General features: G+C 42.8%; 1 protein-coding gene across 2 annotated transcripts; it reads left to right on the forward strand.

The window, feature by feature from the left end:
* The first annotated feature begins 25 nt into the window (after positions 1-25).
* tonsl (tonsoku-like, DNA repair protein) lies at positions 26-13704 on the forward strand. 2 transcript variants are annotated; one of them, XM_063499042.1, is made up of 28 exons: positions 26-210; positions 3839-3934; positions 4961-5103; positions 5223-5406; positions 5490-5619; positions 5731-5902; positions 6001-6115; positions 6198-6349; positions 6472-6624; positions 6711-6836; positions 6949-7144; positions 7238-7293; positions 7385-7474; positions 7896-7968; positions 8044-8207; positions 8801-8924; positions 9023-9261; positions 9392-9878; positions 9952-10157; positions 10701-10807; positions 10942-11098; positions 11249-11327; positions 11416-11723; positions 11910-12081; positions 12184-12359; positions 12444-12517; positions 12637-12770; positions 13210-13704. In XM_063499042.1, the coding sequence occupies exons 1-28, from the start codon at positions 204-206 to the stop codon at positions 13404-13406; spliced, it is 4317 nt and encodes a 1438-aa protein (XP_063355112.1). In that variant the 5' UTR covers positions 26-203; the 3' UTR covers positions 13407-13704. The 2 variants fall into 2 exon arrangements, with proteins under 2 accessions (XP_063355112.1, XP_063355111.1); XM_063499041.1 differs by lacking the exon at positions 26-210 and adding an exon at positions 502-3739.
* Positions 13705-21040: the final 7336 nt, after the last annotated feature.

The following is a 21040-nucleotide window of genomic DNA, read 5'->3' on the forward strand; positions in this document are numbered from 1 at the left end:
TTGCACCGCCCAGAAACACCAATTCTCACAGTGATGCAGTGTGCTCATTTGTAAGGTCAAGCTTCAGAGATACAGAGGCATAGAAGCTGAGAATGAAGAAGCTCTGAGGCTTACCAGCTCCTTCTGGTGCTGGAGTCTGATTTTGACACTTTTCCAAAAATGCATTTCAGCTTGATGCTTTTTGCAGGATTTTATGAGGTTTCATGACAGGTGAGTGATTTTCTTCCATCCTGCTGTGGTGTCTTCTTTTTATATATATATAGTTTTTTTCTCAAGAGACACAGATATGAGAATATTTTAGGATGTCCCCAAAAAAATAATTACACAGGTAGATGTGTTGGCAGATCCAGCAGTAACAATGCCAACAGAGTTCCTCATCAAGGAAACTTTAAATCCATATCCTTCAGGTTATATATAATACTGAATATATTATATCAGTAAAGCTAATCATAGTTTTATTATTTACCATGTTTACAATCAGTGATTTGATCCTATGTGTTGTCTTAAAGATAATAAATATAAACGCTACACGTATCTGGTAATGACAGCATACAACATTAAGTCTAAGCATCAATCGCCTTCAAAAAAATGAAGCCAGCTGAAAGTTCAGTGCTTGTGTTTATTCAGTTTAGCAACACACGTGCGGCTGCATCGCTATTTATCTGTCAAAACGTGCTGTCCGAGTGAGCCAGTCAAAAAAGGCCTCGCCGCTGACGTCACCATCCGCCCGGACATGTGTCCCCTTTTCTTTTTTTCCCCTTTTTGGCACTCTGAACAGTTGGATTATAAGATCACGAATTTGGGTTAGCTCCATCTACGTCAATCTAAAAATTGGTGTAAGTAACGTTAAGCATGGTTTGTTTGAGATTTGCAGATTTTTATTTATTTTATTTTTTTTTACAGTAGTAGTGCTGACCGAGCAAATGCAACAGCTACCTGCTGCAAAAACTGACACAGACAATCAACACCCAGGCATACAACACTAAAAACCAATAAAATCCATGCTTCTAGTTAAGCTTGAATCAAATTACAGCTTAATACCACGATCAGAATTTGGATTTCTTTTTAAATCGCTGTTATTATATTCTGCGAGGTTTTTAAAGAGTAAGTTCACACCAAATTTTGGAAAGATGAAAAACATCACCGCTCGTCGGCGGAGAAAATCCGATTATTGGGCTAACTGCTGTGACTCTTTGGTTCATATTTGTATTTTAACAGAGCCATGTTAGAAGCTGAATAATAAAGTCTGCCAGCGCTGGAGAAATTTTTCTTTAGTCCCGGAAGACACACTTAAGACTTTTTGTCAAAGTTTTTCTTAGTGGTTCTGAAGTTTTAGCACAGCATGGCAATGCATTAAAGATGCATCTTTCAGTTCATTATCAAAGCTCTGATTTTTCCATAAAATTCAATTACAAGGCTCAGTGGGATGGTTTCTGTGTATATCACTTGTACATCTTTACTACTTCTTTTCATTTATTAGCCAACATGTATAGCAGTACAAATATATCTGTGATTACGGACCTGATAACCCAATAATAGGCATGACATAGTTATTAGTTAATGAGTGATGTCAACTATCTGCAAATATGATGACATTTATAAAAAGCTGCATATCTGCCGTATAGAATCATTTTTGCACTTTAAAACATGGTGCCATAAAGAGCTAAGGCCATTAAAATGTTTCTTATGTGTCAAAAAGATGGTTTTTTAGCACAAGGGAAGGGGGAGTAAAAACAAAACACACAAACATACACACACACAATCCTCTGCAGTTCAAATTCAGACCAAATCCAGGAGTGGGTGATGCAATCATCTACATGCTGCTGAAAGCTTACTCCCATCGAGATAGTAACTGCATTGTGAGGATTGCCAATTTTTGATTTCTCAGGTGCATTTAATATGCTGCTGCTAGTGAGAGAGGAAATACATAAAACATAAGCAGACATGTCCATCATCTCATCGATTACTGATTACCTGACAGACAGGCTGCGGTATGTGAGACTGGGCAGTACAGGAGCTACGCAGGGGCCTGCGGCGTCTCCATTGCTACTCACGTTGTGCACCTCAAACTTTTAGCACAACTCCAGGTCATGCCATCTACAGAAATACTCTGACAATTCAGCAGTGGTTGGAAATGTTAGTGATGGGCAGGAGGAGGAGTACAGAGCACTAGGGGAAGGTTTTATGGATGAATCATCTGCTTCTCAATGAGAATAACATCAAAATAGTGATCGACTTCAGTAAGAAGAGGACGGCTACACGACTCGTGTCTATCCTGGGACAGGATGTTGATGTTGTGGGGGAGTACAAGAACCCGGGCATCCACACTGACAACAACAACAAAAAAAAGGGTAGGATGAGAAGGCTCTGTTTCCCAAGGAAGCTGAGATTCTTTGATGTGTGCAGCAAGATGATGGATCCTGAACCATACACACTGCCAGACAGGAGTGGAGCACATTCTCCAAACAACAATAAGAATGCATCATCATTTCAACTTCTGTAACAAAATCTTTTCCAAAAAGTATTTTCTCATTCATTCATTAAAGAAACTGTCTTGGAACTGCTATTGGCACATACAAATTTGTCTTCCGCATTCTCAATAAAGCACTCATTTATAATAATTTGTTTTTGTTGCATTAATATAGCATCCATGAGTGTCAGTCCCTGTTAAGACTGATATTGAAAGACTGGAATATGTTAATCTGTAGTATGACATCTATTTTGCGTCATGAGGGGCTGATATATTTTTAAACTGTTATTTATTTATTTATTTATTATGGAAATCGTCTTCGTTCCCATGGCACAAACAGAGTAATAACACCAAAAGCAAAACTATCAAACTAAAAATATCAGTAAAATATGGGTCAAATTGCTATTTTAAAGCCCCTTGTTGCACAGACTTTCACAATAAGTGATTTTCTTCCAAACTGGCACAGGGGATTACAGGGTATCTTACCTCTTCTACCCCTCTGCTCGACCCACATACAAGAGGTCGCTGTGCACCGGTCACACACAGCACTAAGCTCCTGTGCTGGCTGCAACATCTGTGCCTTAACGTAGCCACAAGCTCTTAAAACACTCCCACGTGTTTACGCTGTGCCTATGAGTGCTGGGTTTGAGCCCTTTTCTTTTTTCCCTGCGCGACAGCTCCGTCACACTCTATCCATAGCCAATGAATAATCGTCGTTCCAATTTTTGCTCAATTTTGCCCTGAATTTTGTCTGTCAGACTGACAGCATGCCCGTTTTCTCACACTTTATGCAAAATGTCAAATCATGTGTCCTCTGTTAAAATCTTAAAGGTGATCTGGACTGCATTGCCCACCTGTTAACGCCTTCCTTTAGAGTACGATGTGCTGGATTTGTGCCTGAGAGGCATCGATGAGGGTTAAATCGTGCTAATCTTGTAGCTGAGTCATTGGCTGACGCAGTCCTGGCGCGGTATTGTAAAGTTTACGAGAGCTCAAAGCTAAAACAGCTACATGAATACTGAAGTCTTGAATATGTAACGCTGTTTTTATGACATCAACCACGATCGGTTGCATAAAGGTTAGCGTGAACACTGCTACACAGCTACAGACGTGCTCCGGTGAAAATGAACTGAAGGTTTGTTTTGGTCGGTTTCGAGTTGAAGCTAAGCTAAAGGGAGGCGCGCTGAGTTGTCGTTTACTACCAGCTGGAAGAAAGTGCTAGCAGCATTGAGAGCTGAATCGAGATGAGTGTTTCACGGGAAATTAAACGTAAGTACCGCTTTCAGTTTACGTTTTTTGTGCACGTTTAACGCCTATTGTTATGTGACTATTAAAATAAAGTAACTGTTACATTTCGATTGTTTGCAGAGCTGCAGAAAGCAAAGAGCAAAGCCCAGAGCAGCAACAACTTAAAGGAGGAAGCAAACATCTGCAATCAGCTAGGAGAGCTGCTGTCAAAGAGCGGTGTGTATAGTTTGCATCAATATCAGCACTGAGTTATTTTAGCACTGCGAGTACTGCAGTTATGGATTGTTTTTGATCCTCAGCTTTTCCTGTCACAGCTTCACAATGTTGTATTAATCACCAACACTCTTGAATAATCTAAAAAAAAAAAATTGATCATTTTTGTCTCTTTACTCTATAACTGTGCAGCTGATCCTAAAACAGTCTTTAAAAAGCGAATAAAAGTTCCTTTACTTGCGTATTTACTCCCACCTGGAACCACTTGAATGTTGAGGATTTCAGTATTTTCCAATTTGACCATGGCTGCTTTCTTAGGACACGACTGTGTCACTGCAGAGCTTCAAGCATGGGATACATTTCAGAGGCTTTACGCTTTACAGTCATATGTTTTCTTATGCTTTTATGTTTAAGTGGGTCAAATTTCATCTGGTGCCGATCAAGGTAATTAGCTAAAAGCCAAAACTAGATGTGAAAAGCATTTTAATTAAATAAAATAAAACTAGAATGTTGAAAAAATTTAATGATTTTTGTGAACTTGGAAAAACTAAAACGATAAAAGATAAATAGTGGATGCTTTAGCATTTCTTTGGTAAAACTTTTTTTTTTTATCACGGCTTGCCTGATGAAGCTTTGAAGTACATGTTTATTAAGATTCTGGATGTCAACAACACTGTGAGCCAACTGCTTTTAAAAAGTTCTGCTTTCATTATGATACCATTATGGATCCTGCCTCTGACATGTGCCCGCCATACAATAATAATTAAATCTAAAATTAGCCCTGAAACTAATAAAAACTAAACTGAAACAAGCAAACTGCAAGGTTATGTGCTGCACTACAATTCATCTGATGAGTTTGATTAACATAAACTGTAGTTTGAGCAAAGGATGCAATAATATTCAATCTGGTAATTCATTTATTCTTTATACGCTTTTTCATACCAGCAACATTTTGTTTGCTGTGTAAATTTTTCTTTTGCCTTCCTCATTGAAAGTGCAACATTTACCTTTCTGCTTCGTGTGTCTCAGGTGATTATCAGGCTGCCATTAGGGAGCACCAGCAGGAGTTGGCGCTCTCTGAAGTGCTAAATGATGTGATTGGACGAGCTGTGGCCAATCGTAAGATAGGAGAGTGCTTTGCAGAGTTGGGCAACATTGAGGCAGCTTTGAAAGTAAGTAAACGGACACGTCCAAGTTTATTAAAGCTTAACTTTGTCTTTATCAAAGTGATAAACTTCTAATTCAAGTGGTATTTAGGACCTGCATAAGTGGATGTGTGTCTCTTCTTCAGCACCAGCGTCTTCACCTGGATCTGGCTCGATCTGTCAGAGATCATGCCGAAGAGCAAAGGGCGCTGGCCACTATCGGTCGGACCTACCTCTTCCATTATGAAACGGACCAATCGAGGAAGAGCTTGGAGCAAGCAGAAGAGGCCTTCAGGAAGAGCTTGGGCATTGTGGATGACCGCCTGGAGGGTGTGTACTGTTTGTATCGTCCCAGTGGTTTTTAATGGGCGATTTCTTTGTTTCGTTATTCCTAATCCTCTATCTGGCTGCAGGGACTGTGCCACAGCGAGAGATCAATGAGATGAAGGCGCGTCTCTTCCTCAATCTGGGTCTAGTCTGTGATCATCTGGGCGAGCACAAAAGCTGCAGCGAGTTCATCCGGCGAAGTGTATTTATTGCCGAGTAAGACCATCCTAAACTTTGCTCCACGTCTAAGCATCTTGATCTTTTTGATCGACAGCTTTTAAAATGCTTATTTTGAATAACTGTCAACTCCGTTATTCCCCTGTAAAGGAAGAGCCAGCTGCTGGAGGATCTCTACCGTGCGAACTTTAACCTGGGCAACATCTACTTCCGTAACGGTCAACACTCTAATTCAGTCCGCTGCTTAGAGCAGGCCAAAGAGTGCGCCCGGAAGATTAAAGACAAATTTAGTGAGAGCGAGTGCTTTCACTGCATCGGCAAGGTACGAGCTCCACCACGTCCTCTTATTTTCTCCTTTTGCGATCATGCAGGTTTTGAAGTGCATGTGTGTGTTTAATTGTTAACATGGGATGTTAACAGGTGCAGCTGTCTCTGGGTGACTTTGTAGCAGCGCGACGATCTCTGAAGAAAGCTGTCTTTCTGGGTTCCCAGCAGCCGCTGGACAGACAGACGGTGAAGAAAGCTTTCAAATATGGTGAGTGAACGGTTAGATATGGGTTTTTTTACTTACTTGTAGCTGCATGGATGGTACAGTGTATTTCTTTCCTATCACATAGCTGACCGAGGCTGTAAATTAGAGGAAGAGCTGGGGGAAGATCAGGGCAAAAAACCCAGCTCCCATCAGGCTGTCGAGCTGGCAGAGCAGCTCGGGGATCTCTGCTGTAAAGTTGGCTGCTACAGCAAAGCTCTGGAAGCTTATCAAGCTCAGGTGAGAAGCATCAAAAGAGTCACATGGCTAATTCTCACATTTTTTCACTTTTTTTTTAATAGTTACAACGTACAGTCTAAATGTGACTTGTCTAAAGTGTTGGTGTTGGTTTTGTTGTGTAGCTAAAGGGTGCTGAGGCGTTGGGAAAGCCTGCCAGGGAGCTGGCTGTCATCCACGTGTCCCTGGCTGCCACCTACGCAGACCTGAAACAACACAGCAAGGCAGTGGAGCACTACAGAAAGGAGCTGGCGTTACGACAGGGCAGCTCTACAGAGGTGATGGCGAGTAGCCTGCAAATTCACCCGTCTGCCCTGTGGTAGACATGAATGTGTGACTTATTACTTATATTTGTGCGCGTCAGGAGTGTAGCACGTGGCTAAACATCGCAGCAGCTCAGGAGGAGAGCGGCTGTGCTTTGGAGGATGTGGAGAGGAGCTACAATACAGCTTTGCGCTGCGCTCAGGAGTCTGGACAGGCCAGACTGCAGGTGAGAGATAAATTAGTCAGCTGTGTTGAAAACTAAGCAGAAATTTAAGATATCTTGTAAAGGCGCGGTGATGAATATCATGCACGACCAAAACGCACATTGACTTCCACAGAAGCGCGTGTTGAGGCTCTGGCTGGCGTCCCAGAGACGAAGCGGCTTATCGGATGCTGACGACACCGAGGCGAGGCTGCAGGAGCTGTGTGCTTCAGAGGGCTGGGGTCCAGATGGGAGTGATGGTGAGGAGGAAGAGGAGGAAATGGACAACAGCGAACCGCTGGACAACAGTGATGTCATCCTCTCAGACTCAGGTAAAATGTGCGCGGGCAACTCTATCCGGAAAGCACTGACATCTCTATACAGAGGGATGCTTTGATTCATGTTACGTTCCATGTGGTTTGTAGATGATGATCTGGAGGGTTATGACAAGATGGTGTCAGGAAGGAGGAAAACAGGACGGGTGAGCGATGTGCGAGTTGTCATTTCTTCTTTGTAGACTGCGGTTCAGATCTTCATTCTTGGCCTTTTTTGTGTCTGTCTTTCTGCTTTAGTGGAACAAGCGGAATGAGAAGGGAGAGACATCTCTTCACAGAGCATGCATAGATGGGAATCTGAAGCAGGTCCAGTACCTGGTAGAACAGGTATAAAGAAGATGATTTATTATTTTAATTCAATAAGTTTTTAACTCTTGGAATCAGGAGGGAAAACGTAAAGTTGAGCACCATCAACATATAAACTGATTCACTCGTTGATGTGAAGCTGATGGTTGGCCACTATAATAAAAAGTCCAGACTTGAGGCTTTCTTCTTAACTCAACAGAACAAGTGCAGCAACAAACTTCTTGGACTTGAACTTCTTGTCTGAGTTTTTTAAATATTTACCACCTTAAAAAAACAACCCCGCATCATCCAGTTTGATGAGAACATCGATTGGCTCAAATATAAATGATTTATTAGGAGTGTTCATGAAGATTGCATGGAGGAAAAAAAATCTACAGACAGAATCTGTAACATCGAAGAGCCTGGATGATCTGATGAAAGCTTTTGTTTATTTGCATATCAGGGTCACCCAGTGAACCCCAGGGACTACTGTGGCTGGACTCCCCTCCATGAAGCCTGCAACCATGGTCACTATGGTAAGTCCTTTCTGAGTCTCTGGAAAACTGTACCCGCTCCCTCGCTCATGTTTTCTATCTCTGCTCTTCGTGCAGATATCGTGGCTCTGCTCTTGGAGCACGGTGCTAACGTTAACGACCCCGGTGGCCCTTTATGTGAAGGTGTGACTCCTCTCCACGACGCCGTCGCATGTGGCAATTTAGAAGTCGCAAGACTCTTGGTGGAACGAGGGGCCTCTGTCACACTGCGCAACTCCAAGGTTTGTGTGTTTGGCTGTGTTCAACCTGAAAGTCCATTTCAGCAGGATTTTCTTTACTGGCAGAAGGTGGCGGTAAAATATCTTCTTTATTAAAAAAAAACCAAAAAAAAACCTGTATTCCACACTTTAATGGATGACTTTCCTAACAGTGTTACAAACTTACGGGTCACACTGACCACATTGACAAGATTTACATACAGTTAGTGTGCACAGTCTTCATAGGGTCAAAAGTTATTGGACAAACATAATTTTAAATATAAAGACTGTTTTTAATACTTGGTGAGGAAAAAATCTATTTGAAAAGTGGTTGTAATTGTAGGGTGATTAAAATCAGAGTAATGTGTTCATTTTTCCTGCTTCTCGCTGCTGAGGCTGATTATAAAACTATTTTTAAAGTTATGAATCTCTCTGATAAAAGTTTTACTTTCTGTTACTGAGGAATGATTGAAAATTCATGCACGCACCCTCTGGTTAGGAATGAAAACCTGGACCATGCTTTCTGTTGGCAATATTGAAGTCACCCCCACCTCCTTTGGAGAAAGTCCGGTCTGCTGAACTTGCGTGCCTTAATCTCACATTTTCATCTCCACCAGGGTGAAACTGCTTTGGACACCTTGCGTCAGTGGCAGAGGACCTACAGCAGGGAGCTGGATCATGAGACCAGGCAGAAGTGTATTGCTACAGAGAGACTTCTGAGGAAGGCGCTAGCAGGAGGAGGTGAAGCTCTTGCATCATCGCACTGCGTTAGCCTCGGTCTGCCTTTTTAAACCTGCTTTCAAACGCTCGTGTTTCTCACTTATCTCTGCCGACCACAGTGCCTGCAGCTCCGGCCCCGGCCAAGCCTTTTGATGCCCTGCAGGACAGCCAGCTGTTTGATGCGGAGAGTTCTGAGCCACTCTCGTCCACTGGAGGGGGCTCTTTCTCCAGCCAAGACTGGCCGCGAAGCAGGAGCTCGGAGGTGAAAGCGTCAGGCGCCAGCCCCAAACGGCCGCAGACCAATGGCTCAAAACAGCGGCACAGAGCCAGGGGAACAGAAGCTGCTGTACTGTATGGGGTAATGTCTGATGATGCTTTCAATGTGGACAGACAGAATACATCATGTCTTTTCACAAGTGTAGTAGATTCATCTATATTGTACAAGCAGAAATCCTCAGATCTTTGATGTGTAATATATATTTTTTTAGATTAACAGCAGCAGCTCAGATGACAGCGAGCCTGACACCCCGGTTAGTCCTCTCCGTCCTGTCCGTCCTAGACAAGGTTTCCCAGCAGCTCAGAGTCAGAAAGAACCTCCTGCAAACAAAGAAGCTGCCTCAGTTCCCACCTCAGGACAGGAATGCATCAGGCAGGCCTCTATGCCGTCTGTGTTTGCCCGAGAAGAGTACCACAGTGCCATCAGAGGCTTGGGCAGCGCCAAAACACTTCTCCAGGGTCTCTCGCAGCCTCAGCTCTCCAGCACACCTGCCGTTTCTTCCAGCAACAAATCGGCTCTTGTTCCTGAGGACGAGTATCTGGCTGATGACTGGTTGGAAGACGATTTGGTGGAGATCCAGCCGAAGAAAAAGCGGAGGCTTCGGATGGAGCAGAATGGGCCAAGAGTAGAGGAAACTGCTTCGTCTTCTGCAGCTCGAAGTCAAAACAAGCATTTGAACTCGGACACAGCCTGCAGAGGTAATCAGTTTGGGTTCGTTTAGTTTTTCTTATTCTTCCTTTCCTTATATAACTTGTGCCCTTTTTCTTTCAGGATCTGCAGTTTCCTCCCTGTCCAGTAGAGGCCTCTCTCAGAGAAAGAACAGCTCGGGGAAGCCTCACCAGGTCAAAATGACTCAGATACCAGGTGTGGCCAGATTGGGGAGAAGAGAAGTCAACCGGTCACACAGTCCCACCGTTACAGATGATGACGATTCGAGATCAGACACACCGCCACCACCTCTCCTTATCCACACTCAGGTCAGAAGTGGAATGCTCTTTTGCTGTTTGTTAGTTACGGATGGAGTAACCCTAAGGAAATACACACAACACAGTGATTGTGAATAAGTCACTCCAAGTGTGAAAAGGTGATAGTCAGAGTGAGACTAAACATGAATTATTCAGGGAAACGCAGACTCAGTGAGAGAGTAACTATAATTCAGTGTCACTGGGGGATATAACTTGAAGATGATGTGTTTTCATTTATGATTCATTTTGAAGAGTGATGAATGTGGAAGTAAATGAGAGCGAGCTGATCAAAAAGTGGAGCTATTTTTAGATATTTCTGCAGCCTGGATGCTGTGGGCTTTGTCAGGAGTAAAAGATGACATCGCTCATGTCGAATCTTATATATAGATATACTTTGGTGTTTTGTAGCATCACCTGACAAACTTTTACTTTCCCGATGTTTAAATAGATTTTCTGATCCCTCCACAGACTCTGCTTTGTCTTTCTACTAAGAGTTGACGACATTAAATACGGATGTTTTAACAGTGCTTGAATGTTTTATTTTGTTTACTCTAGCCTCCAACTCAAACTTTGGTTGCTCCTATGCCCACGTCACTTCCTCCACCTATCAGAATGAGGGTCCGGGTTCAGGAAGACGTCTTCCTGATCCCAGTTCCACAAAGGTCGGTGAAAACTTTTAAGTTTGAGCAGTATATAAAAATAAATCCCAATCTGATTGGTATAGTGTTTTTGTTGTTGTTGTTGTTGTTTTGTTTTTAATTTCTGTGTAATCACCTCCCATTGCTCTGCATCCCAGTGAGGCCAACTCCTGCTCTGTGTGGTGGCTGTGTGAGCAGGCAGCTCAGCGTTACTACCAGAAATGTGGCCTCCTGCCTCGTCTCTCTCTGCAGAAAGAAGGCGCCCTGCTCTCCCCGCAGGACCAGCTGCTGGCCGTCCTGCACACAAATGAAGAGGTGAGGTGACACTGAGGAGAGCCAGAAGTGACCAAACTTGGACCACAGACAATTTAAAAGATGCTTTTTGCATACTCCTTTTCTTAGGCACAGTATGGCCCAAATTCATAAAATAGACTTTCTCATAGACACAGAGGTCTTGTGTTGCAGGTTCTGGCTGAAGTTTGCTCGTGGGATCTCCCTCCTCTCCCTGAGCGATACAAGAAGGCCTGTCAAAGTCTGGCAGTGGGTGAGCAACACAGAACAAACGCATTATAAAACGCACACATGTGCATTTTTGTATTCTGTTATGAAGTACCGTCTCTTTCTGCCTGTAGATGAGAACAAGCGTGTCTCCCGGCTATGTGAGGTTCAGGACCGGGGTTCCTCCGTGTCAGTGTGTGGCCTGGGTTTGGCCGCCTCTTCCCTCGGCCCGCTCCTCCGTGCCCTAAAACTTCAGGCCAGCCTCACCGAGCTGCGAATTTCTGGCAACCGTATGTCTGACGACCTTCTCCCTGAGCTGATTGCCACAACGCTCACCATGCCTCGTCTGCAGCTGCTGGACATTTCCGCCAACTGCATTACAGGGGACGGGCTGGAGAAGGCTGTAAATGCTTTAAAGGGACAGAGTGCACCTGCATTCCCGGTAAGGGCCTCAGCTCGCCAATATTGGCAGCTCCAGGTTTACCTTCTAGCCTGTATTTAACTACCTCTGGTCTTAATAAGGCCCTTAGATCATAATAACAAGCGAACCTGATTCGTATCAATGATATCTGTCAGAGAGGATTGGCTCTCATGATCATTTGCTTTTTCTGCTCGTTTCCACTCAAAGTGCCTGGAGGAGCTGGACCTCAGTATGAACCCACTGGGGGACGGCGTGTCTGAGTCTCTGTCCTGTCTGCTGTCCTGCTGCCCTGTGCTAGCCAAGCTGTCTCTGCAGGCCTGCGGCCTCACTGCTCGTTTCCTTCAGCAGCATCGACTGCTGCTAGCCAGCGCGCTCACAGGTGACTCTCTAACAAGCAGCTGACTGAAGCCTTAAGCTTCACTGAACTCCCACCCATAAGCAAAACTGCAGCTACACTGATTTATATCTTCTGAACTTTCAGGCACAGGCCATTTGAAAGCAGTGTGCCTGTCCCACAATCCCCTGGGCTCCACCGGCTTTGAGCTGGTGTTAAAGACTCTGCCCCTCCACTGCCTCACACACGTGGACCTGTCGGCTGTCTGCAGAGGGCCTGCTGATTACCCGGCACTGGAACACCTCGCCAAAGTCCTGTCACAGGTGTGCACGCAAAAATCATGCAATGTCATTTATTGTCTAAAGATATAACTGTGCAATCAGGTTAAGACTTTTGTGTTTTTGCAGGACGAGTGCTCTCTGAGCCACCTGAGCCTGGCTGCAAATGGGCTGACAGACAGCAGTGTAACTACCTTGGCGAGGTTTGTGTGTGAGGGCGTCATTTCTACGGCTCAGTTATTACTCATGTTTTTAGGGCTTTGCCTTTGTTTAAATTGTCACTCTTTACTGGCATGTTTGACTTTTTATTATTATTTCACAGGTGCCTCTCGTCGTGTCCCACACTGGTGAGTCTGAATCTGTCAGGAAATCCGTCTGTTACATCAGCGGGACTTCACAACATCCTGGCGTCTGTCAGAGAGGCCCGTCGACTACTGACACTTCTAAACCTTGAAGGTATGCATGTGTCTGAACTTGGAGATACTCCATGGAGTTCCTTCTTTTTTTTCTAAAGCTATTCTTAGATTCACCGTTTCACACTAAATCACATTTTTGATTTCTTTGATGTTTTTATCACCTGTGCAAAGTTGTACTTGGCAACAGTTTGTTTCTTGCTGTGAGTCTGTTTCCTTTTGACACATTTCTAAGTTTGAACATTTAGTATGTATGCACAGAGGTGTTACATGATGAGTACACACACAGACATTACAATATAGAAGTGTGGTTTAAAGATTAAAAAAAACTGATTAGTTGTGAATTAATTTTCCATTTTATGGAGCAGAAAACATTACTGGATGCTAGCTAATAGGCTACATTTGGATGTCAAATATTTATAGGGGGGAAAATGGAAATTATGGATATGAAATAAAATGTCTCTTTGTTGCTTAACCTGCAGGTTGTCAGGTCTCTGGCCCCTGGGAGAGTGAAGACCTGGACAGTTTGTCAGAGCTGGTCCAGGATATCCGTCTTTGCTCTCAGGCCCTCAACAAGCTGGACCGACAGACCTTGAAGCAGAGCTGGGACAGGACTCAGTCACACGGACGCTTTCTCGACCGAAACTCCAAGTGCCTCCTCTCTGCCACCTCCACTTGAGGGTGGCAGGTGTGACGATGTTGACAGAACTTTGCTTCTGATGTCTACTCTTTATCACTGACGGTGGATTTTGAGCAAGTGGTCATTTCTATAAACATTTTGTTTAATGAGGCTACACCAAAAACAAACAAGATAAAACCAAAATAAAGTGACATGGTGTCCACCAACAATCTGTTGATAGCTTGTGTTTTATGCATTTTTGTCTGCCTTATTTATACATGTAAAATTCTGTGTCTGTATAAAGAGTTTGTGTTAGTGTATGAGAGGTTTTGTGTCACAATGGTCCTGTTTTGTAGGATTTGATTTAAAAAAACGAAAAAAAACACAAACACAATTAAAGTAACAGACGATGCTATACGTTGACATTGTTCTTTCACTGTAACAATCAGCAGGCTTTAATAAAAAATAAAAATTCAAGGCGATTTTCAGGTCTATAAAGAAAAATACATCTAGGAGATATCAGGAGTTGAAAACGCCAGCTGTCACTTTCACTGAAGGCTCCATAGACTTTGAATGTGGACTTTTCTGACTTTGTGTTGCTTCGAGGCCATTTGTGAGAAAACGGCAACTCCTGCCATAATGACGGTGGCATTTTATGAAAGGCAAGAAAAATAGCTACGTTTTGATGTATAATTTGTGTTAATGAAGGCAAAATTGAGCGTTTGTTGAGACGTGAAGAAGAGATTGAGAAAGCGAGAATGCGTGGCGTGTTTGGCAGACCGTAGCAAGGATAAGAAGCAATATTGAAGGATTTTGAGAGAGCGGTAAAAAGGCAGAGAGAGCCGGTCTATAGGCTCGCCTGTAGGCTTCTAAGCAAGCGTAGCAGGTGAATTTCAGAGCCAGGGATTTGTTATTGTTTCGTTTCCGAACACCTTGCCCCAACATATGGTCCGCACGGGATTCGAACCACTGCCCTCTGTCTTCAATCTCTGCCATAGGGCCTGTCACTTTCCCATGAGCCACTTGGGCGGCCCTGCAACGGTAGGGCAAAAGTGCTATATTTAAAGAGCACACGTGCGCACAGCCGCACGGCCAATTTGGGCTTTTTTCATTAGCTGGACACCACGCCTTGTCTAGTCAGCCCTTCCAACCACATCCCTGCCAATGTGTGCCTACTTCAAGCGGCATACATGATGGTGTACCGCTCACAATTTTCTACTGTCGCCTCAAGGCAACTTAAGTGTTAGTGACATCACACCTATGCGCCACTGCCCTCACTGGAAATCATCACCTTCCTTCCTCATTCAAGGTAACCTTATGGGTTGTAGGAACACTGCACATGTATGATAAGACTGTAGCCCTTCAACCGGCCCTTGTAAGGTTGCCGAAGCCATCTAAGTATAATATAGCAGGTTCTGACTGAGGGATTTCTAAAAGAAATTAAAAGGCACAGCTCTGCTATCACTTCTGACATACACGAAGACAGGAAAGTAAGCAGCAGTGATGTTTGTAGTGTTACTGAAGTTTGGCTAGCTGGTATATAGTGATGTGCTATGTGATCGCTAGCAAAACAGCTATGTTAGCATAACATTAACACAGTGAAGCTGAAGGATGAAGGGGAACTTTTTCCCACTGGATAAGAGTTAAGGTGAGGGTTCCCGATGGTTAGGCACAAATGCAGTGGCATGGTAGGATGCTGTAAACGGACCAAACTTCAGTCAAGAGAACAACAGTTACCACCGAATGGAGAAGGATGTGATTATGATGACAATTATATCGGGAGTGCCTGTGTTATTGCTGCATCCATCCACAATAGGAGGTCAGTCATTAATATGCTGCTGCATTGCCTGGACTGTAGTTACATGGTAAGGTTTTAAAAACGAAGCTTTAAAATGAATAGTGGTAATAAAAACTGAGAGAGGCCGACAGTGATCACTGAGTGTTTGTAAGGGGCTTGTTGAGATTAAATAGAACAAGTTGCAAAGCATTAAAACATGTTAAAAACACAACAGCCTTATTAAACTCAGAGTAGTTTGGGCCCAGAAGCAGGATTTATGACGTCATCACTTAAAGACTGGATAGACACACGGTGGAGTTACTTTGTTGTCTTTGTGTGTGTTTTTAAGTAGTTTTAAACCTTGTGATCCACAAAAGGTAACAGTAAAAGATGAACATTTTTAAGCATAATGTTGTTACCAAACTACATTAATGGCCCCAAAACAGACCATAGAAAAAACAGTGGCTATGTGAAAAAATGATGACAACTGGTCCTAATTCAGGCTAATTGTTTTTTTGTTTTGTTTTTAAATGTTGTTGTTGTTGTTTTTCAGACATCCCTCCACACACACAGGCTGTGCTGGCTCAGAGAAAGAGTGGGTCATCAACATTATCAGGCAGCTGGTGCCCCCACCTCTCCTTATCCACGCTCAGGTCAGAAGTGGAATGCTCTTTTGCTGTTTGTTAGTTACGGATGGAGTAACCCTAAGGAAATACACACAACACAGTGATTGTGAATAAGTCACTCCAAGTGTGAAAAGGTGATAGTCAGAGTGAGACTAAACATGAATTATTCAGGGAAACACAGACTCAGTGAGAGAGTAACTATAATTCAGTGTCACTCGGGGATATAACTTGAAGATGATGTGTTTTCATTTATGATTCAATTCTAACAGCGATGAATGTGGAAGTAAATGAGACTTTCTGATCCCTCCACAGACTCTGCTTTGTCTTTCTACTGAGAGTTGACAACATTAAATATCCACAAAGGTCAGTGAATAGTTTTAAGTTTGGGGTTTATTTTCATGTACTACTCAATCTGATTGGCATAGTGTTTTGTTTTGGGTATTTTAGGGCATCAGTTTTTCTTTCTGTGTAATCACCTCCCAGTGCTCTGCATCCCAGTGAGGCCAACTCCTGCTCTGTGTGGTGGCTGTGTGAGCAGGCAGCTCAGCGTTACTACCAGAAATGTGGCCTCCTGCCTCGTCTCTCTCTGCAGAAAGAAGGCGCCCTGCTCTCCCCGCAGGACCAGCTGCTGGCCGTCCTGCACACAAATGAAGAGGTGAGGTGACACTGAGGAGAGCCAGAAGTGACCAAACTTGGACCACAGACAATTTAAAAGATGCTGAAGACTACCATGATTGGTTTATGAAGTCTGATCTCGAGTCTTTAAGACAAGTGTTGTCATCGTTGCTATCTTGGGTTTAAAAAAAAAAAACAGTGACAAGAGGACGGCTCTGACTATGAAACAACTTGCATGTCAGCCAGTGAGCATACTCCTTTTCTTAGGCACAGTATGATCCAAATTCATAAAATAGACTTTCTCATAGACACAGAGGTCTTTATGAAACCACATACAGAAGGAATGGAGGTTCTAGGTCTAAAAGTCGCTAAATGACATCATCACCTAATATATATAGTTGGTCATATTAATGTAATTATAACCAACGTAGGAGAGAGAAATAGCATCGTGGAAGAGACAAAGTGAGTAAAAAACACCCTAAATGCATTTAGAATATATTTACTACTACAATTCACATTTCTTTTAGTAATTATTGTTTTTATTTAATGCCAGACTTCCAACCATCCTCCTTTATCTGGGCCTGGAACCGGCAAAAGTGACCTGAAATAGGCACATGGTGTTTGTGTGTGTTTTTAAAGTAGTTTTAAACAAAAAGAAGAACAGACCCGACCTCAACACCACTGGAGAGCCCGCCTCTCTGCCAGTGGAGTTCAACATTGATACCAAAGATGCAGGCGAGGCACTGCTGGCACTGTGGGTGCTTGCACGTGGACCATACAATAATGTAATGAAAGCTTTGATAGTTGGTAACATTTTTTTTATAGTTATTGAAGAATCAATAAGAATTGATGTTTTTGTTTTTTGTAAATCATACTCAAACATACAATGACCTGAGTGAATGAAGTAAATTATTTTCAAGACACTGTTAGTTGTTAAAAGCCAATGTTTTAGTCATAGGATATATATGACAGTAATGAGACAAACTAAGATATCCAAAATTACCAACAAAAACACAGAAATAAAAATCATAGAATCATAGAAAGCTTGTTTTTTCTCCCATTAGTCTATAGGCTAATTTTCTGTGGTCAGTAGCCCTTCGTGTCATATTCTGTACAACACAACATTACTAATACAATAACCTTTAAGTTACTTAACTTCATTGTGTAATTGATAGCAGTTCTCAAAGTACTAGTCACTTAAAGATTACATTGCACATCTAAATTCTAATCTTTGAGTAACTTGTACTTTGAGCTTTAAAATAAATGTAGTGAGGATAAAAATATCAAATCAAAGTATCAGATTCTGTGTTATACTTTACATTTATTGCCTAAAAAACCACTTTGCTCTGGTGCCCAAGTAATTTCCTCCTGTAAACGAATGAAGTGTCGTACTTTATGTCTTGATATTGATGCAGTGTCTGGTGGAGGCCCAACCAGCCTCACGGTTTCTGATGAGACTACCGTCAGCGTGGTGATCAGCTGGGTTCCTCCCAATGCTCATGTCCTCCAGTATCACGGCATTGACTGGAGCTGATAGCCAGGATCACACTGTGAGTAGGTTGTAGTCATTACATCTTTAACTATTCTGGACTTCCAGAAATTCCAGAAGTCTAAAAACTTTAAATCAGTTCTGTGTTGAGACAATGGTGTGGTTTGCTGTGTGTTGGTCACTGGTGGAGAGAAGCAGGTGATGCTGGAGTCATTGCAGGCAGATACACGTTACAGCGTCACCGCTGAGTACTGCAACAGAGAAGGAGGCAGCGGTTCAGCTCAGGGCAAAACTGGTGAGTCAAAGAAAGATGCCAGGACAGATGTAATGGGAAAATTCTAGTCAATCATCACATTTAGATTGAGGTGTTTAGAACTTCACTGTAGGATTTTTCTGTAACCTTTATTTTTCTTAGATCAAGTTTGTGTAAGTCTGAAAGCCGTCTGTCGTCCTCAGAAAGTCTGGAGTGAGGACGGGGCACTGATTATTACCCCTGTGACTGAGCTGGACAACAAGTGAAACGGATCATGTCAACCAGCAGCTGGAATCCAAATAAACAGACACACATTCATTTTTTTCATTAGTGTATTTTAAATCCCCTACTTTGTTTCTCTGATGTCACAGCTTTCACTGACCTTTGACCCAGCCCATGGTGTTGATAATAACTGGGGAGCCTGAGTGTTGTGGGATCTTCTGCACAATAAGAACTTCAGGTATCGATCTAAGTCTGAGTTGCATGATGAGTCAGTGTAGTAAATCATTTGCTCTGGAGTGTGCTGATGTGTGAAAGTGTAATGTTGGATAACACAGGTGTTATTCTAAGAGAGAAACCCTCCCAAAAAAAAAAAAAATCGGAACGGAGCAGTGGAGCAGCCAAGAGAATAGACTGAATTAAAAACTGTATCACTAAAATGTAATTTATTATACAAAAACAGTTAAAAATGTAAAAGCAATTAAAACAACCCCGGCCAGGGAGAACACAGAATAAAAATCAATAAAACATAAACATTAAAAGTCCAGTGGTGTCCGCCACGGCATAAAAGTCACTAAAAGTCAAAATCCAGCCAATCGGAGCGGGCAAGGGAAAAACCTGGCGGCGTCCTCGCTGTCCTGTCAGTGTCTCCGCTCAGGGGTGCTGGAAGATAGGGGCAGCAACAGTCACTATTCTTTATAGTGGCTCGGTTTACTGTAGTAGGAGAAGTCAGAGCTCTTAACTCTGCTCGCCGCTTTCCTGTAGCACGCCAACCGGCACCAGCCCGTCTCACCGTGAGAGGTAGGGCGTTGTCCCGCTGCCCACTGATTCCCCATTGTAGCGTGATCTGGCCTCCAGTTATTCCAGCAGCAGAACAGCTCCCTCCGCCTCTCTGCTTGCTGGCGTCGTATGCCCTCCCACGTCCTGCACGCCAACCTTCACCAGCCCGTCTTCACCAACGCCAACTCCGGCGCCGCCGCCGCTTGCGGCCGTCACCCGCTACTCGCTATTTCGCCATCTCTGCTGCTTGTCTGCCGTCCCCCGACCTGCCAGGCCCTCTTATTGGCTTCTGAGACATCGCAGGTGTGTCAAGTTCATAATCAGGGAGGGGCGGAGTCTTTCCAGGACAAGTCAACAATAAATACGATCAAAAACATGCAATAAACCCATAAGAACAAAACACTGTACAACATTAAAATATTTTTAAAAAAGTAAAACACAGCAAATCATGCACAATAAAAAACCCTAGGTAACTTGTCCTTTTCCACCCCGTGACAAAAGGAGGACCTGCAAAACAGCTTATTATAAGTCTTTTAATCCACTCTTACTAATTAAGCAGGAGTCAGAAATGAAGAAAACACCATAGAGCCTTGTTATGGCAGAGGTTTCTTCCTGTTAAAAGTGAGTTTTTCCTTCCCAAAGTGTTGCTCATATGATTGTTGGGTCTACCTTGCAATATAAAGCACCTTGAGGTGACTGTTGTTGTGATTTGGTGCTGTATAAGTAAAATTGAATTGAACTATAGAGGCTTAATTCTACAAAACCCACCATAAAATAACATTATATGGTGTTTATTCACTCATTTGTTTATTCACCCGATAAACAGAGGGTAAGGCATTTTCTTTTTTAGTTGCTTGTCTGTTGTGGCTTTGGTGACTTAAATGCAGAGATGTGCGTCGATGATGATGATGGTTCTCCAGTCTTTGTTTCTGTCTTACAGACAGTGAATCATAAGCATTTATGATTAGCGTCAATACTCCCAGTACTACTGCTTTGATAAGTGTTCATGACACAGATGTTACCACTAACCTTTCAAAGGTTGTGAAAAATGCACATTGTTTGTGAAGTGTGCTCCTCAGCAGTATGCTTGGCATACTGTAAATCGTTATAGATGAGTTAATGCCGTTCAAATACAATTTTAATCACACTAATACAAGAGTGATTAAACTTAAGGAAGAAATAATTGAAGTCCTTCTTTGCGCACCTGACAGATTTGTACGTGAGCTAATGCAAAGCCTTGATCCCCTCACCTCATTTGCTGAATCTTCGATCGGGAACCTTCAGCTGCTGAGGGATGCTGGCATCAGGAAGAGAGAACCACGCAGCAGTGTAATATACAGGAAGTGCTGATTGGACCATACCAAGTGCATCTCTGTCACAGGCGGAAGAATTAAGTATTTTTTCTTAAATTTTCTTTGACTTATGAGTTGCCTGTTTGCTTAGTGTTGTGTTGAGTATTATTTATTTGATGTAACTTTCAAATCAAACTGATTTAATCTTTGATTTTCATCAAATGACCATTTGACTTTGACCTTCATGGTTAGAGCCCAAGGTCAAAGTTGATCTTGAAAATGTTTTTTCAAGAAACCACATTGATAATATATCATATGAAAGGGCGTGGAGAGAGCTGTACAACAGCCTTCTTAATTTTTTCAATATGATACCTTATTACATCACAATAACGCCGTAATACTTCACAAAATCACCCACTGAGTGAATATATCTGAAAATCTGATATCAGCATGTTGTAATAAATACATCGTACAACATCAAAGTTTCAGTACAGCCCTTGCCCCTCAGGGGGCGTGGTGCTCTCAGAGTGCTCTTGTTCTTTGTGTGTTAGGTCACTTTTATTTTGTTTAGCAGTTAGCTTGCAGTTATGCAAAGTTGCTAATTTGGCTTGAGTTCAGTTGTGTTCTTTTGCCCTGTATTGTG

This window comes from Pelmatolapia mariae, linkage group LG16_19 (assembly GCF_036321145.2).
Source record: "Pelmatolapia mariae isolate MD_Pm_ZW linkage group LG16_19, Pm_UMD_F_2, whole genome shotgun sequence".
Classification (NCBI taxonomy): Eukaryota; Metazoa; Chordata; class Actinopteri; order Cichliformes; family Cichlidae; genus Pelmatolapia; species Pelmatolapia mariae.

Coding starts and splice junctions, on each gene's coding strand:
- tonsl (XM_063499041.1), top strand. CDS start 3,715: ATGAGTGTTTCACGGGAAATTAAAC. Junction 3,935..4,960: donor AGAGCTGCTGTCAAAGAGCG/GTGTGTATAGTT, acceptor CGTGTGTCTCAG/GTGATTATCAGGCTGCCATT. Junction 8,925..9,022: donor GAAGGCGCTAGCAGGAGGAG/GTGAAGCTCTTG, acceptor TGCCGACCACAG/TGCCTGCAGCTCCGGCCCCG.